The following is a 19,354-nucleotide window of genomic DNA, read 5'->3' as shown; positions in this document are numbered from 1 at the left end:
ATTTTATTATACAAATGAAATCATGAATAGTTTCAGTAAAAGGCCAAAACTATTTTAGCTAACTATTTGTTTTTATTCATTGAAAAATGATGTGAGAGAGTTTGATGTTTTTAACACACTAATTTTCCAAGAATTATGTGCATTAGTGAAAAAGGAACCGAATGTTTGGACCACATTACAGAGCCGATTGTTTGCTGATTTATCCTCTCTAACTCATTTTATGTGAGGAAGAACATTAAGGTTATTTAATAAGATGACAGAGGTTTCCCAGGAAAAATATTCTCTCATTTTCTGTCTCTCATTATCTCTGTCATTTCTCACTGCCTTTCTCCTGTACTCTTTCTCTCCTTCTCTTGTAAAATACATATGCATAAAATATGTTTTTGATTTTTCCAGAGATAATAAAATTAATGTTTCAGTTATTGGTGGTTCATTGGGATACATGTTTTCTCCAATACTCTGGAAGTTATTTCTGGCTGTGGTGATAACAGCATTTATACTGGTTTCATCATGAGGAGTTCAAGTTACATTTTGTATGACTATCCCACTTATCTACATGAAATGCCCTCTTGCCAAAACAGTATAAATCCATCTTTCATACAGTATCCTTGAAAGACTAGCCAAATTTGTTAAAACAGGTGCATTTGCTAGTTTACCTAACCTTTATATTTTCTTAGTAAAAGAGAATACATAAGATATGAGATGGGAGGACATGGTTATAAGTAGTTTTACTTTAAACTGAAATGATGGGGGAGGCATATTACAGTTGATGAGTCATCACTTTGAAGCTGACATTATCAAGATCCACAGAAAAGGACACTATATAAGAATGTATTTTGTAGACAAAATTTTTTAACGTTTATTTATTTTTGAGAGACAGAGTGAGACAGACCATGAGTAGGGGAGGGGCAGAGAGAGAAGGAGACACAGAACCCGAAGCAGGCTCCAGGATCCCAGCTGTCAGCAGAGCACAATGGGGGCTTGAACTCACAAACCGTGAGATCATGACCTGAGCAGAAGTCGGATGCTGAACCGACTGAGCCACCCAGGTGCCGTGGAATATATTTTGTGAATTGGCAATATACAGTAGAGAGGAGACTTTGGGGAACATAATTGCTTCATGCATAGGTTTTCCAATGTGACTGCGGCAGCAATAATAGTATCCAGTGATACCAAGGTATGTATAGATGCGGTCTGGGTATTAGGAAATGAAGTGGAAGATATCAAACATTATTTTTCTAGACTAGCAATATGGTTTCAAAAACAATAGCAACATCACAATTCAGAAAATTCAATCTGGTTTTAGTGAGGCAATTGTGAAGCCATTTAATCTTATAACCATAAGAGTAATATTTAACTGTGTACCTGAAGGTATGACTATGAATTGAGCTAAATAATAAGAGATAAGTATGCTTGTTTCTGGCTCAAAATGCCTAAATCAAAATGCAGACCTTTCTTAAGGCAAGCTCTTGATACATTTTTTCTGAGCAAAGAAGAGGAAAAGGAAGAGTTGAGGACATATAACAAAGTCATTTTGTTTCTTTAATGCTAAGAAATATGAATAGTGTTTCTTTAATGCTAAGAAATATGAATAGTGTGTACTAATGAGAACTCATCCTGCATTATTATGCTGATAATATTTATGAATCTCATACTGATTTCTTGTAAATATCAAAGAATATAATTTTATAATATATGCATTGTTTAATAGCTATACACATATATTTTCCAAGATTATGAAATCCATACTATAGCTTTTCTTTTCTCTTTTTAAAAAAAAAGTTTTCCTTGTGTGTGTATTAAATACTATTGTCAGGTAACTATTAAAACTTCCTCAATCTTCTTTGTCTGTTTTATCCTAACACTTCTTAGCAATGGAAAGTAGACTTCTAAATCTTAGATGCAATATCTTGATTTGCTTTCAGTGATATTAAGCTTGAAGATCTCACCACCCTTTTTTACAGTGTGTGCTGTAGTGTTGGCTGTTGAGTCAATGTGGTAGGAAAGCAGCCGACACAGAGCTACTAAAGCTGTACATTAATATTAGATCTCCTTCACATGTAGCTATTGCGGCTGAATAGTAACTGTCCTAGGAGAGCACTGATGACCAACCCTGGAAACTCAGCAATTATTAATCCACTTCATAAATCACTTTAAGTTTTAATTTCAGTACATTTCCATAAACATAACCTAAATAAATTCCAGAGCCACACATGATTACTTGATTGAGAAATATTAATATGTATTAATTCTGCAAGTGGACCTCTGAAATTGGTAGGTGAAAGTATAATACACAGTACTAAAGTTTCCACAAACACACATTTTTGCAGACACTCCTTATTCCCTCATCCTTCTTATTGTTAGGATGTCATGTGAAGTGGGATCTTCATATCTGCTGGTCTTTACAGCTTAATGAGTAAAAAGTTAGTGCCCATGCAGGACCCTGCAGTTTGGTTCTTGCCAAGTCTCTTGGATTCATTTGTTCTCACTCAGACCTGTTTTTCTCTGCACGTTCTGGCCGTAATGCCATAAGTAGGCCTCCCTGTAGTTCACCGGCCACAGTTTCAGAATGGAGGTAGGAAAACTTCTCATTGTCCATCCAGGTTTGCTTGGTAGTAAGTTCTCCCTGTGATGATTTTACCAGAACACTGAGGGAGAGGGAGGGGTGGAAATAAAGGCATGACACTCTGACCTATAAAACATATATACTACTTTTAATGAAGGGAAAATGATTGAATCAGTAATAACCTGTGGATAGTACAATATAATTTACATATACATATTGTTTGTTTCTTAAGACAGCCCAATGAAGCAAATGTTATTAACTTCATTTTAAAGAAAGGAAACTGAGGCTCAGAATGATTAAATAATTTTCCAAGGCCACTATTCAGTGAATGAGTGAAATAAGGAATGAATGAATCTCTAGGGAAAACAGCATGGATTGAGTGGAATAAGAGGCTGAGATAGGTCAATTTTTCAATCCATTTAGCAATCTATTTACAGAGAGTAAGCTGGTCTGACAGTCACATGGGGTTTATGTTTGGGGGTAGGATGCTGCTGAAGAACCAATGATGACAATTTTAAAAGAAACAAGAATGAATAACAGATGAAACATCATCATGGAGTAGAAGAACAATGGTGAGTCAAATGTATGGTTAGGCTTTCACCAGAAACAATTAGCTCTACAGTAAACTTTTCATCTGCCAGCGTATTTTGAAAAACTTTTCTACGCTTCAGTGAGTCAATGTTTGAAAATTTAGGAGATAAACAAATTAATAGGGTATATTATGGCAAAAACTGATTTAGGGAGTATTAAAAATAGAAATTTTGTTCAATAATTATTAAAGGAATTGAAAAAATTATATAAAAAAGAAAGATAAAGACTCACCAGAAATTGGATAGTTTATATGCAAGTGCTACCTTCCAAAAATTGTACAGATGCTTCCAAAAAAATGAAAATGAAGGCATATTCTAGAACTAATTTTATGAGTTATGAATAATTTTGACAAAAATTAGACAGAGAGGGTAGGAGGAAGAAAAATAGTAAGTCTGTTTTGATGAATATAGATTCAAAATGTCTAAGGAAAATATTAGCAAACTAAATCCAGTTCTCTACAAAATAGTAATAAACAATATCCAATTTGGGTATATAAAGTACTGTAAGGGTATTTTAATAATGCAAAAATATCTAAATGTGTATCCCTACATTACTGATTAAATGAGATCAACCATATCAATATCTCAAAAGATGCAGAAAAAATTTAAACATTTACTCATAATAAAAAAACCCCTACTATAACAGGAATAGAAGGAAATTTTATGAACCTTGTAAAAGGTGTCATTCAAAAAAGAAGAAAATAAGAAAATCTGTACAAAACAATAAGAAAATCTGTACAAAAACATCATATTAAGTGGGGGAAAATACAGAAATATTCCACTTAAATTTAGGAAAAAAATGTGGGTGTTCTCTATGAATATCCCAGTTCAGCGATATTTTAGAGCTCTGGACAGCATGAAAAGAAATAACAGTTAGAAAGATTGGAGATCACTAATAGTACCATTATTATCAGCATATCATACAATTATTTACATAGAAATCCAAGTGAATCTACAAAATATAGGCAATAGAAACCACACGAGTAATGTGGCTCTTTGCAAGATCAAAATATAAAAGTCAAATATATTTTCTTATACCAGCAACAAAACATCAGTAATAAACTATTTTAGTAATATTTAGTATACCAACACAAACTATAAAACAACAAAGAATAAACCTAATAACACATATGCAAGACCTGGAAGCAGAAAATTAAAAGCTTTATTGAAGGACACTAAGCAATATCTAAAATAAATCAAACATGCTGTATCATGGATGAGGAAACTTCACTACATTATACAAACGTTAATTCTCCCAAAATTGATCTATAGGCTGAATGTTACTTTGTTCAAAATCATAATTGGTTTTGTTTGTTATTTTGTGTGTGTGGAATAGGACAAGTTAACTTTAAAATGTATATAGAAAAGCAAAGAAGGGATAATAGCCTAGATTCTTTACACTCTATGAGATACAGACTTATTATAAAATTACTTAAGGAATTAAAAGAATGTGGTACTGGTTGAGGGATGGACAAATTTATGAATAAAATAAAACAGTTCAAAAAGAAATGTACTCATGTATAGAAATCTTATTTATGGTGGAGCTAGGAAGTGGAATTATTCAATAAATAAAAAGAACAAAGAAGAGAGAAAAATTGGTGCACAAGAGCCACAAGGAAAGATAGAGGGAAGGAAGGGAGAAAGAAAGAGACAAAAAGAAAGAGAGGATGGAGGGAGGGAGAAAGGGAGAGAACAGGAAGTGAATAAAGGGATCCCTACCTCGTACCACCACAAAGAATCGTCAAAAGCAAAACTGAAATTTTAAAACATATTATATATGAATTATCTTCAGACCTCCAAGTAAGCAAACTTTTGTTACACAATATAGGCCAAAGGGCTAATCACTTATGAAAAGATTGATGAATTTGAATGCATTAAAATCTTGTGTATTAAAATACACATTAAAGTAAAAAAAAAACAACTTATAGAAGAGAGTTGCAAAAAAAAGCATTAAAATTAAGAACAATTAAAGACTTTTTTTTACAAATCAACAAGAGACAAAGGAGTAAAGAAATAAAAGTCATGAATAACCATTTCACAAAAGAGGAAATGCATGAAATTAAGAAGTGTGACATTATAAGTGTTAGAATGGGTTCAGCCAAATTTTATCTATACTGTGAATGGATGCATGCACTGGTAAAACTTCTTTCGGAAACTAAAGTTGCATATAAGTATATCCTACTCTGAAAGTAGCATCTGTCCACGAAACCTAGGAATATGTCCAGTACAGTTTTTGTAAGAACATAAATGAACCAATCCAAATGTCCACTGACGTGGATTTCAAAAGGCACATTCACCTAAATGATATTTACCAATAGAAATTAAATAATTTCAACTATACATGGAGATAACTTCAGCTATCACATGAATGAATCTTAGTAATAATGCTACGTGGAAAAAGCAAAAAGCGAACAATATGTTGTCTATGGCATGCACATAATGACTAAGAATTCAGAATAGTGCTCACCTTTGTGTATGAGGAAGAGAGAAAGACCACAGCGGTCTATGTAAGTTATTAGGAATGTTCTTCCCTTGGGGTGGGCAATTAGTACATAGGTGCTTAAATTATGCATAATATTATGCTATACATAATATGAGCAAACAAATGGGAAATAGTCTCTAAGAAAATATTGCAACATGTCTAACATTATATCCACAATATAATACCTAAGAAAATACTTGGAAGTTTCATGTTCTAAATATTAATGCCTCTAATTATCCGATGGTGGGGTTTTAGTGAATTTTTATACATTTCTATTATATTTACACACTGTTTGTATTACTTTAACAAACTGTTTTTGTAATAATGCTAATTTGAATGAGACACAGCATTCATAATATGTAGAGTTCATAAGATAATAATAAAAGACAACTCAGTGGAAAAGATGACGAGGGTTTGAAGATGCAGTCCACAGAAGAGATCACACACGTGTAAACCTACAGAAATATGCTCAGTCCACTAGCAAGCAGGGATATGTGATTTGACAATAATAGCATAATTCTATTTTTCACTATTACTGAAGAAATATCCTCAAGTTGTTTACCTACAGTGTTTTGAAGTTGAAGGAAATCGATATTTACATCTTTCCTAGCGGGAGCTGTTCAGAGAGTAATATGATGGTATACTGGAACATTTCTCTTCTAGAAGATTAGCCTTCCAAAACATGCACATGTTCACATAAACGTACTTCAAATAGTATTAAGTATGATACCTATTTTTTGTATTAGTGAAACACTAGAAATAGTTTAAAAGTACATGAAGGGAAATGGTATATTTGATCATAGAGTGTATACCTTATATAATGCATTCACTTATAAATCATGATGCAACCCTATATGAGCTGACATGGCAGGATCTCTTGCACATTTTTAAATAGAAAATGGACACAAATACATTAGCAGGATGTATAGCATAATCCCATTCACGTTAAAAATATGTGAATAATAATGCTCATATGTGTACCTTCACATATGTAAATATGTAGAAAAATTTCCTGGAGGATTGAATATTATATTACTACCAGTTGGTTACCCCTGGGTAAGGGAGATAAACAGACACATTCCACATATTTCTGTCTTGTTTCAGTTATTTATTTATTTATTTTTGTTGCAAGAAAATAGGCATATACAACTGTATAACTGCCTGCGATACCTGCCTTTTTAGCTTTCCCCAAGGTGGGTTTCTTTAACAAGCAGATGCTCTTTGCATTAGCAACAGAAGCTATGGTCATGTATTGCAGCCCACCCAGCAATTCGGTTTGAGTGTTCCTAGTAGCAAATGCAGAGGGCTGTGTCAATAGCCGAGGGGAAGCCTCCTATTTGCAAATTCTAAGTCAAAGGAAACAGAACCCCAAAAGCAATGTGATCGATTTCTTCCAGTGGTGGAAAGGCTGAAAACTCTCAAAAATATATTTGCTGGCATAATAGTTATATTTATATAATGATTCAAAAGAGCATTTTTGATTAATGAAAATTATTGAATTAAATACTATAATGTTTGTCACTTTGGGTTATTTGTGAGTTGCAGATCAAATATGAGAGGATATTTTAATAAAAATTATAATGTCTTAGTTTTGTTTTTGTAAACTTAAGAGTTGATGAATCTAGAATATACAATTAAAATATGTTTAAATCGAGATGTTCTTTTATTTTAGAATTTTATTCTAGATAGTTATTGAATATTTTTCAATAAGATCATTGATGTCATCTGACAGTTTTCATAAACTAAAAATGTCTGTCATTAGACAAAATGCTAAGAATACAAAACTTTACAAGTCCTAATTTTAAAGTATCAATCATGTGCCATTACATGCTTATTTTTCAGGTTAAACTTTTTCCGTGATGTTCCTGATTTCAGAGTGTTAGCCTGTGGTGGAGATGGAACCGTGGGATGGATTTTGGACTGCATAGGTAATGAAGACACATATTTAATGCACTGGGGTGAGACTGGCAACCGAAAATTCTTTATATTTTATTTATGTTATTTAATGCATTGATATTTTTGAGTGCTACGGTGGTATAATCGGACATCTGGCATGTTGCACGTTATTTACTGGCTTAATGTATTTTCTAAATTTAGAAATTTTAATTGGTAAAATAATTTGCAATTTCTATATAGAAATCCTTCTTTTTTAAATCCATTTCTCTTGGAATTTCCTAAATCCTCAGAGCTATTTTCAAATCAGGCTTTACAAATTCCATTTCTTTCTTTGCCCCGAAGAGGGAGCCAAAGAGCATCTTAGCATTTGTGATAAAATGTGTGCCAAATAGAAGTACTTATTTCATTGAAGCATGGAGCCTCAGAACCTTACCCTCTGTTTACAGTCATATCACATGCATCAATCATTATTATTAACATAGCTATTTTTTATTTATCATGAACTATCTCATAGACCTTGTGCTAATATTTTTACCCCATCCATCCTCACTCACAACTTTTTGATATAGTATTGATAATCCCCTTTTATAGAGAGAGGCTTTAATATATGGAGAAGTTAAATAATTAGAACAACGTTTTAAGAGCTGTGAATTGATAGACCTAGGATTTGAGCTCACGCCTAACCTTATTTTATATTGTTTCTCTATTTAAACTTTTAAAACATTTTTTTTAAATAAGCAAACAAAGCAGATACATGACTGAGGATCAAAAGCAGACATGAATCACAAAAGCTTGATGGTTGAGAAAAATTATCTAGTTTTTCAGAGACAGTCAGATGTCACAATTCATTACAAGTCAGTAAAATGATCATGTACCGGCCTTTAACAGGAGATAAATGCCAAACAAATATCCATTTCTTTAGTTCTCATTTCAGCTACTACATTGAACAATTCTTTGTTAAAAACGGGCCCTTCACCAAAGGGAAATAGTTGGTTCAAAAGAAGTTTTGCTGTCTATGTAAATTGAAGCAAACTTTGATTTAGTTAATGCAGGTGAAAATATTCTATCTTTTCATACACACAAAAGTATTCAAATTAAAAGTGAATGCATGTTGTCAATACACTTTTGGTAAACATCTTATGACTTTAGTCCATTTTTTTTTAAGAAACACTGAAAACTGTGTTCTTGGGCCTTTCAATAAAAGATGTAAATAGTATAATGTGCATTATCTAAGGAGAAAATCAGAATTCACAAACTGCAGAAATTAGAGCTGCTTGAATAGAGCCGGAGATCTTGTAAGAATGTTAGTGAAAACAGTACGATATTGTGAGTTTGTTTTAGCCTCCCAAATCTAAGCCTCACTGACTACACTGGGGCATATCCATCCCTAAATAATCTGTTGTCTCCACACTCTTCACACAGACACATACTCACTTTGAGGGCTGAGCAGGTAGAAAAAATAAAGAAAAGTAATATATGTTTGTGAGAGTCATCAAAGGCATATGATGGTTTACACAAAACTATGTGGAATTTTGATGGCAGAGATCTTTACTGTTCTGAACCCAAAGCACTATGTTCTGTAAACCTTAATCTCAAAGAACCCTGCTGATCTCAGAATTACCTAGTTCTTATGTTGTTTACTCTGACCCAAAGCAGCACCATGGGTAGGAACAACACAGTGAAACACTTTTAACATTTTACTAGCTTCTAGAGTTTGATTTTTTGAAACATTTTATTCCTTAAAGTGAAATATACCTAGAGTTGGTGTGCAAAAGGACTTTTTACAGAAATGCTCACCTCCACTCTGATGATAGCCCTCTAGTATATTCCTATGATGCATATACCTGAATCCTTGAGAATTTCAATGATGTTAAATCAAACCCACCATAATTTTTAACTGAGTTAAAATTTTAAAAGGCTTTATTCGGGCATAAGTCCTGAAAATTCCCACCACTTTGTAAATTATGGTATTTGTTTGTGTTTCATAAAGTGCTATAAATACACACAAATTAATCTTAATTTATAATTGTATATAGCTATAAAACAACACTTTTCCTGCTTGTAAGTACCTAGTAGGAAGCCTCATGCCAAGCTGTCTTATTTACTGTTTTTCCATCTGTGATGAAAATTTTATTTTATCTTAATTTTTCTATTCCACAGAAAAGGCTAATGTTGTCAAGCATCCTCCAGTTGCTATTCTGCCTCTTGGGACCGGCAATGACTTAGCAAGATGCCTGCGATGGGGAGGAGGTAAAACATAACACAATAATGAAAATCTTAAAAAAACAGAAATACAGTGTAGAACATCCCCCCCCAAAAAAAAACACCTAAGCCCATCATTTTTTATATGTGATAACTGCCGTGTGAAGTTAGTAAATATAATTGCTATGAGAGACACAGTATCTAGTTTTGAACAATAATTTAGGGTAAGGGAACAAATAATGGACCAATCGCTAGACTGTGAGTGCTGGGCTTTAATCTGATACCAATTATAGACTTTATGGGACATGGCAAGTTTCTAAACCTGATTGGTTTGGGGTTTCTAACTTAAGAAATGAGATAAGCATGGGTTAACTTTAAAATAATGTTCAGATTTTTAATCTCTGAGTTGTGTAGCAAAATCACAAACAAAGGAAAAAAATTGAAAGGCTAATGAATGATTTGTCCAGGAATGAATACATTAAATAATACTTACTTTTTGAGACCCGCTTTATACCAGGCAGTGTGTTCTGTACTTGGGATACAGCGTTAGTAATAGAAAACAAGATCTACCTTCAAAGGGGCCTTGAATTCTAGCAGCATGTAAAGTCATATGTAAATTTTGAGACTTCCTACTAACAAGCAAACCTATAACCAACAGAACAAAAGGCCTCACGGAGGAAATGAAAAGATAACATAGGGAGAACCCTAATTGGTGGATAATGACAGCCATATAGAACTGAAGGTAGACTTTATAGGGAAGAAAGAATCTCAATTTCAGAGACTCAGAAGGAGAAAGGGACTTGATACATTCAAGGAATTCAAAGTGGAATATTGTGTATGAAATAGGATAAGGGGGGAATATTTCAAAAGGTCTTAAAATAATTTGAAGTATCATTAATAGGCTCTACTTACCTGAAGATGACAAAGAAAATAAAACCAGATTTTGCTAAAAAAGCCAGAATTTAAATCTAATTTTATCTTCTAAATTCACTTAGAAATGTTTAAAAAGTGTCTGCTAAAACAACGTGAATCAAAAAGCCCTTGCATAGCTTGTTAAAAATACGGTGGCCTGACCTCACCCCAAATATGCTGAATGGAAATCTCTGGGGGTGACCTAGGCAGATGATTTTCTTTTTAAACAAACTCCATAAGTGACTCTGATTTACAGTAAAAATTTGAGAACAATTGTTCTGTGAGTATTTGGCCTACTGGTAAACTCTAAGTCATGTGTATATTATGTATGTGTATATGTATATGTATATGTATATATCAGAATTGGAGACTAAGTTAAAAACTCGGTATATTATATATTTGTAAGTTTCATTAGGGATATAATTTAGTAAAAGGATATCATGAAACACTGAGTTAAATCTCATAGAATCTATAGACCAACAGACAGATAGAATGAACCATTACTTATAAGATGCTAGTGTTTGCCAGCACTTACACATGCATATTGATTAAAAGGAAGAGAATCACACATGTGGTTTCTTGTGTATTCTTTCAAGAAAAAATTTGATGTTTGAAAATTAATGATTTTGTTTAGATTCCAAACTTATAAATGCCTTCAATCTCAAAATCAAATAGAAGTTACATTTGGAACATTTTCTAATGATTTTCTTATGAAACAATTTTAAATATTATTATCAGTGGTCAAAGACACATGAATTGTAGATATGGAATATATGGAGTATATGTCAAAGCTCTGAAAGACTCAAACATATTTAGAGAATAATGAGGGGAAAGTATCCAGCTAGACGGTCAGGAACACCTCTCTGAGGAAGTAACATTTAAACTGGATTTAAAACATAGGGAAGGAGAATTAGCCTCCTAAACTGTAAGGGCTGAAGGAAGGCTGATGTGACTCTTGAATCAGTCGAGAGATAGTGGATAGCAATGGAGTGGGGGAGATTGGAGAGATAATCAAGAGCCAAAATAATGCTGGGGCTTGGTGGTCTTGTTAAGAATTTTATTAGATTGAATTTGAAGCACGAAGTGAAACTTGGAAAGAGTTTCAAAAGCAGCGTAACACAATGACATTTATGTTTTCAAAAATAGGTTAATTGAGGGTTATAACATAAACTTAAGAATAAATTGTGAAAATGTAGACAATCACAGTTTTCCAAATAAGAACTTGTACGATAGTTTTCATAATTAGAGAATAAAAGGACTGGGCCAGGGTGATGATAAAGCAAATGAAGACAAGTAGACAAACTGGAGTTGTGTTTTCAGGGAAGGACTGATAGAACCTGCCAGTGGAGTGGATAGGAGCTTTGTGGAAGGCAAGGTATTAAGGGAAACAGCAAGATGCCTAAGTGGAGTGATTAGGAAAATAGAGATACCATTTGGTAAAGCAACATGCTCTGAAGTGTGATTATTTCTCACCAGGTGTGTAGCTAACTTTGAGCAAGTAAGTTGCTTAACAACTGCGTACTTCCGATTCCTCATCAGATTTGAAAAAATGGTAGTGTCTGCCTTGTGGGTTCTGATACCAAGCTATCAAATTGTTTGCCTAATGTTTGTTCTGAGTACTTTAGGTAGTTGTAGTAATTATCATCATGCCTAGCATTTGGGAAAGAAAATAATTACTTGGTTAATTATTGGTTAACTTTTGGTCACTGTAATATGTTGACTTTAAGCTTATTGTTTGATAAGAATATATTTGGGAAAATGTAACACTGGAAGAATGTAGGAGGTCCTAGGGCATTTGAAAATACTTAGTTTACATTCTCTTTGCAGTTTTTCTGGCAATAATTAGTCTAACAAAAATTTAACATTATGGCAGGGAAAATGTTTCGTGAGAGTGAGGGGATAAGAGAGTTTTAGACGGGGCACACACTTACAAATGTATGTTACTGCTTTCCTTTATGTGACTTTCCTTTATAAAAATTTCTATGATTATTTTTTTTTAATTTAAAAAAGTTTTATTCATTTATTTTGAGAGAGAGACAGAAAGTGTGAGGGGCAGAGTGTGAAGAAGAGAGAGAATCTCAAACTGGCTCAGTGCTGTCAGCATAGAGTCTGATGCGGGGCTCGATTCCATGACCGTGGGATCATGATCTCAGCCAAAATCAAGAGTCAGACAACCAACAGCCCCCCAGTCACCCCTGTGGCTTTTCAGATACATTTGGTCATAACATTGCATCATTAAATGGAAAATAAATATTAAATATGCTTTTATTTTGTTTCTTAGCCTAGAGGGATTATACGTTTTAAATCAAAATAATGGAAGTAAAATAACATCATTCTTTTCTAGAAATAGGCTTTTACTTATATATTTAGTGATTTTGATAAGTATTTTAAAAAAAATGACCTTCTTGAGTTTTGGAATCCTGTTTATAGTTACACATCATTATTTAACAAGCTTGTTCATAGATAAACAGAAACAAGTAGGGTGTAGACACTTGTTAAATTGGGGACTACAGTTTGGAATTCTTTACCTTTGAAAATTAGCTCTCAACTGCAGATGTTGTGATTCTCAAAATAGATTTACTGCCTATCTCTTTCCATTTTTATTTGGATAGAAGGTTGATTGGCATTAGACTTTTTCATGCTTATCCATAAAAACTTTGAGAAAATAACCAATGGTAAAGATTTTAAGGTGAACACTACTAGAATCTAGCTCTAATAGTTAAATTTCACTAAATCCGTTTCTACTTTGTTCTCTCCTGGTCAGTTGCTCTTCCTACATTTTTCTAGCATTATATTGGACCATGCTGCTGTTAACCTGAGATGTAGCTGAGGACAAGCGTAATATTTTATTTAAAGCATTATTATTTATCCATGTATCTGCTGAATATATGTAATACAAAATATATTATATATTATATTATATTATATTATATTATATTATATTATATATTTCTATTATATATATTGTACTATACTTCCATGCTATATTGTACTATACTATATTACATTAGTATATGTAAATTGATTTACACCTGATAACCATCATATTTATTTTCAAATGAGTTGAATTTGCACAATTGGTGAACATACTTAACTTTTTTATTCACTTCAACTGTGAAAATATATAAAATTCATTTGCGGGATAATATTTATCATTTTTATAAGAAATTAAAAATTTAGGAGACATTCAACATTAAGAATGAGGGCAGAACTATTAAAATATGAAATTTATGTAAGTTTAAATATTTTTTTTTAGCAGACAAAACTTTATTAGAGTATAAGATGAGAAAGGAAGAATAGTATGAAAGATCTTTTTACAGAGAGGGGACACTCGAAAGTGACTATAGGCAAAGGGCTTTGTTTTATAAGGTTCTGATTAGCCCTCCCTCCCCTTCCCCCTTGTTCCTTCTCAGGTTCTACCTTACTAGCTGGATAACTCTAGGTGCTGGGTCCATTCCTGATTAGTTCACTTCCATTGTATGAGGGGTAGTCTAAGGCCACACCACTTCCTTGTGGGTCATAGGTTTTGTGTTCAAGTCTGTCAGGTCTTTTGTCAAATTCCTAAGGGGAACTTAAGGGGGAGTAGGTGGTGTCTGTTGTATTCAAAAGAGAGACCTTAAGCCTGAGGGGGTTTGCTATGGTCAGACCCTCCCAGCCTTGTTACAAAATATGTGTTTTTTCCCACTCAGGGACCTCAGGTCCTAATCTTTCCCTCTGCCTACTGAATCCTATCCTTTTCCTATCATATTCCCACCCTCTGAACACATGATTCCTAACTGCTATTAGGAACTGGGACAAAGGCTGATCTTAACTGCTTCCTGCTGAGCAGGGGCAATGACAGGAGAACATTAGTCAGGGCAAGTTCAGAGGTTGATCCATGATCCGATATAGTGGGCAGGTGTTTGGAAAATCTGGACTAGCAAAATTTTCTTGGATGTCTTATTTTCTGGCATGTGCAACAGCTTCTACAAATGACATACAAAGAGAATGTTAGGCCAACAAGCATTAATATTCCAAAATGCAATGCCTCTTTTGTGTGTGTGTGTGTGTGTGTGTGTGTGTGTGTATCAGGATTTGACTATACTCCCTTTTATTTTTTTTTATTTTTTTTTCAATATATGAAATTTATTGTCAAATTGGTTTCCATACAACACCCAGTGCTCATCTCAAAAGGTGCCCTCCTCAATACCCATCACCCACCCTCCCCTCCTTCCCACCCCCCATCAACCCTCAGTTTGTTCTCAGTTTTTAACAGTCTCTTATGCTTTGGCTCTCTCCCACTCTAACCTCTTTTTTTTTTTTCCTTCCCCTCCCCCATGGGTTTCTGTTAAGTTTCTCAGGATCCACATAAGAGTGAAAACATATGGTATCTGTCTTTCTCTGTATGGCTTATTTCACTTAGCATCACACTCTCCAGTTCCATCTACGTTGCTACAAAGGGCCATATTTCGTTCTTTCTCATTGCCATGTAGTACTCCATTGTGTATATAAACCACAATTTCTTTATCCATTAATCAGTTGATGGACATTTAGGCTCTTTCCATAATTTGGCTATTGTTGAGAGTGCTGCTATAAACATTGGGGTACAAGTGCCCCTATGCATCAGTACTCCTGTATCCCTTGGATAAATTCCTAGCAGTGCTATTGCTGGGTCATAGGGTAGGTCTGTTTTTAATTTTCTGAGGAACCTCCACACTGTTTTCCAGAGCGGCTGCACCAGTTTGCATTCCCACCAACAGTGCAAAAGGGTTCCTATTACTCCACATCCTCTCCAGCATCTATAGTCCCCTGATTTGTTCATTTTGGCCACTCTGACTGGCGTGAGGTGATATCTGAGTGTGGTTTTGATTTGTATTTCCCTGATAAGGAGCGACGTTGAGCATCTTTTCCTGTGCCTGTTGGCCATCTGGATGTCTTCTTTAGAGAAGTGTCTATTCATGTTTTCTGCCCATTTCTTCACTGGGTTATTTGTTTTTCAGGTGTGGAGTTTGGTGAGCTCTTTATAGATTTTGGATACTCGCCCTTTGTCCGATATGTCATTTGCAAATATCTTTTCCCATTCCGTTGGTTGCCTTTTAGTTTTGTTGGTTGTTTCCTTTGCTGTGCAGAAGCTTTTAATCTTCATAAGGTCCCAGTAATTCATTTTTGCTTTTAATTCCCTTGCCTTTGGGGATGTGTCGAGTAGAGATTGCTATGGCTGAGGTCAGAGAGGTCTTTTCCTGCTTTCTCCTCTAGGGTTTTGATGGTTTCCTGTCTCACATTCAGGTCCTTTATCCATTTTGAGTTTATTTTTGTGAATGGTGTGAGAAAGTGGTCTAGTTTCAACCTTCTGCATGTTGCTGTCCAGTTCTCCCAGCACCATTTGTTAAAGAGACTGTCTTTTTTCCATTGGATGTTCTTTCCTGCTTTGTCAAAGATTAGTTGGCCATACGTTTGTGGGCCTAGTTCTGGGGTTTCTATTCTATTCCATTGGTCTATATGTCTGTTTTTGTGCCAGTACCATGCTGTGTTGATGATGACAGCTTTGTAGTAGAGGGCTAAAGTCTGGGATTGTGATGCCTCCTGCTTTGGTCTTCTTCAAAATTCCTTTGGCTATTCGGGGCCTTTTGTGTTTCCATATGAATTTTTGAATTGCTTGTTCTAGTTTCGAGAGAATGCTGGTGCAATTTTGATTGGGATTGCATTGAATGTGTAGATAGCTTTGGGTAGTATTGACATTTTGACAATATTTATTCTTCCAATCCATGAGCAGGGAATGTCTTTCCATTTCTTTATATCTTCTTCAATTACCTTCATAAGCTTTCTATAGTTTTCAGCATACAGATCTTTTACATCTTTGGTGAGATTTATTCCTAGGTATTTTATGCTTCTTGGCAAAATGCATGCCTCTGAAGAGGAGGCCTAACCATAGGAAGGAAAGACCCATTGTAGCCATCCAAAAAATTCCTCACATGTCTGGTCATTTTTTAAACCAATTTGACTGTAGTTTTCTTCCCTCCTCCATACTTATTTGGATCCTGTGATATCATTAGTTAGAATAATTAAGTACCTGAACTAGTTTATGGTTCTCAATCCTCAGATCTTCTTCTGGCTATCCAGTTTCCATAGGAACAACTCCATGAGGGCTATTTAAATTTACCTCAAGGAAAGATTGTTCTTTGATATCCAGATTGCTGTTAGTTTAGGCAATTGTGTATCTATCCTGGAGCTAGTAGCACTATAGTCCCTAATTTGGTCATATTATCTCTTTCTAGCAAGGGAATGGAGCTCTCTGGCATTATCAAAAAGAATATGAAAAAATTAAGGATGCCTGGGTGGCTCAGTTAGTTGGGTGTCCAACTTCAGCTCAGGTCATGATCTCACAATTCGTGAGTTCAAGCCCTGAGCCAGGCTCTCCAGCTCAGAGCCTGGAGACCACTTCAGATTCTGTCTCCCTCTCTCTCTGCCTCTCCCCTGCTCACACACTCTCTCTCCTTCAAAATAAATAAACATTAAAAAAATAGAATATGAAAAAATCAAGTCTCCCATATGCACCCTGGTAGCTGAGAGAAAAATTTTTCAGAGATGCCTCTAATCATTATGCAGTGTTCAGATAGTTGGCCGGGAGTGGAAAGGAGGACAGAAAAGATGGTTCCAGTGTCAGGAAGGAAATCAACTGGTTTACCTTGTATATCTAGAGTTACCAGAGGCTTTAGGTTTACGATAGCTAGTTGGTTTGGGAGAGCCATTTTAAAGAGCCTTGGACTATATCACTCCCTTTCAGGGACATTGGTTATCCAAGCCCTCACAGACAGAGGTCCCTGAAGGCATTCAGACTCCCAGTGCCCCGAATGGACAAGTAAATGGCACTTGGTTCCGGACCTAGAGAAATCCAGTCTGACATAGTGTGGAAAGCCACAACCAAGGCCTCAGATTTTTTCTTAAGACTCCTTTTCTGTTCCTTACTCTCCTCATGATCTCAGTTGTAATGTACCCATTTGACAGCTCCAGAGAACTCCTCCAGGGTCCCTTCCAGGCCAACAGCCAACTTTTTGCAGCTTTCTCCAAATATCTGGGGCTGATTGAGTGACAAATTTGTCCTTTAGGATCCTCGCAGCTTTGGGGGGTGTCAGGGAGATACCCATATATTTAACCTCAACCTTTCCAGGAAGGCCACCAGGTTTTCATCTTGTGTTTGCGTAATAGTGGCTAATTTACCATAATTTAAAGGTTTAACTTGGGACCTCATTAATTTTTCCAAAAACAAAGGCCATCCATTCCTCAATGAGATGGTCATAGTCCCAATTAGGATCTTGGAGCAGGACTGCCTGGGTCCTTTCTGGTTCCCTATAGGACCTCTAGTCCCATGATAATTAATGAGTTGCTTTATGAGTCCCCATATCTCTCAGCTGCTGCCAGAACCCTATGTTTCTCTGTCTCATTAAGTGTCTGAATCAGCAAAAGCATTATATCTTTCCAGAATATTCTAAAAAGCCCTTATATATCTATCTGGATCATCAGAAATTTTACCTAGATCTCCTTTTATCTGTCTTAAATCTTGTAATGAAAAAAGTACTTGTAATCTTACCACAGTGGTGCCTCCTTGTGTCCTCCCTTCCAGCACTTGAGCTTCTTGTAGGGGAAATATGCCTGTTGCATTATGGGGAGGGCCTGGATAACATGGGCAGAAGGGAGCAGAAGTGTATGTTTTTAAGTCTGAATGTACAGATCGAGGACCTGAGGAGGAAGAGGCTGAGATGGAAGACTTCCCTTTCTCCTTTTCTAGGTCTGCTTTGGGTACAGGCAAAGGTTCTTATGAACTCTTGGAAAACTTTGCCAACAGGCCAGAATGGACCCTATACATAACTGGATTCTCTCTTAAGGCCCCCAAAACACTGAACATAGGCAACTTCTCCTCAATTCCTCCTCACATTTGTAAAACAGTCCAATTGGAGAATAGTATCATAATTGATATTTTCCTCTGGTGACCTGTTTTCCTCCTCTAATTTGTACTGGGGCCAAGACTTGGTGCAAAAGAAAATGAGTCGCTTTTCTTTCAGGGTATGTGGATCAAAATTATCCCAATTTGTGATAATGCATCCAAAAGGAGGATTGGCCTTGGTTGGGGAATTGCCAATTGCCTATAGAATTCCAATTTCTACAGGAAAAAGGAGGAATAGGCATCCCTTATCTCAATTTCCTATCTCTGGCCAGAAGAAACCTTATCTCCTAACCACTGTACTTAGCCTGGCTATGCAACTGGCAGCCAAAAGCCCTGTCAGTCTTGTGAGGTGCTGGCAGTAGTCGCTTTTACCCGCACTTGACCCTACCTCCAAGAACGACCTTGTCTTCCCGATTCCTCACACCCCTCCATTTCCCACCTGTGGGACTTTGGGGGGTATCAGTTGTGACCAAGCAAGACTTCCCTGGATGTAGAGGATGGGCTCATTTTATTTTTGGCTGTGCAGTAATTTATGTATTGATCATAATAAAAACTGTTCCTCTTTACAAATACATGTCAAAAGGCTGGTGAAAAACCTTTTTTGTAAGGATAAAATTGGCCATTGAGGGGGGCTAAAAGCATCAAAATTGAGGTCTATTCCCCTGCCTTTTCCAGCAATGCCCACATAAATACATTCCAGCCATGTGGGTATCCATTTTACAATATCGAGGTTGTTGCACATTGGCAGACACTGGGTTAAGTGTAGCAAAATGGCTCCCATGTAT

At 35.4% G+C, this 19,354-nt stretch overlaps 1 protein-coding gene across 7 annotated transcripts in view; it reads left to right on the top strand.

Moving 5' to 3' along the window:
• The window catches only part of DGKB (diacylglycerol kinase beta), a 715,318-nt gene that overhangs the window by 282,010 nt on the left and 413,954 nt on the right, over positions 1–19,354 (top strand). For all 7 annotated transcript variants that reach the window (XM_043589012.1, XM_043589009.1, XM_043589010.1 and 4 more), the window contains 2 exons: positions 7,481–7,566; positions 9,695–9,784. In XM_043589012.1, the coding sequence (XP_043444947.1) occupies positions 7,481–7,566; positions 9,695–9,784 (176 nt within the window). The remainder of the gene's footprint in view (positions 1–7,480; positions 7,567–9,694; positions 9,785–19,354) is intronic.

The sequence above is a fragment of the Prionailurus bengalensis genome, chromosome A2, assembly GCF_016509475.1.
Source record: "Prionailurus bengalensis isolate Pbe53 chromosome A2, Fcat_Pben_1.1_paternal_pri, whole genome shotgun sequence".
Classification (NCBI taxonomy): domain Eukaryota; kingdom Metazoa; phylum Chordata; class Mammalia; order Carnivora; family Felidae; genus Prionailurus; species Prionailurus bengalensis.
Note: the sequence above shows the minus strand (reverse complement) of the source record. Positions and strands in the feature narration are given on the sequence as shown.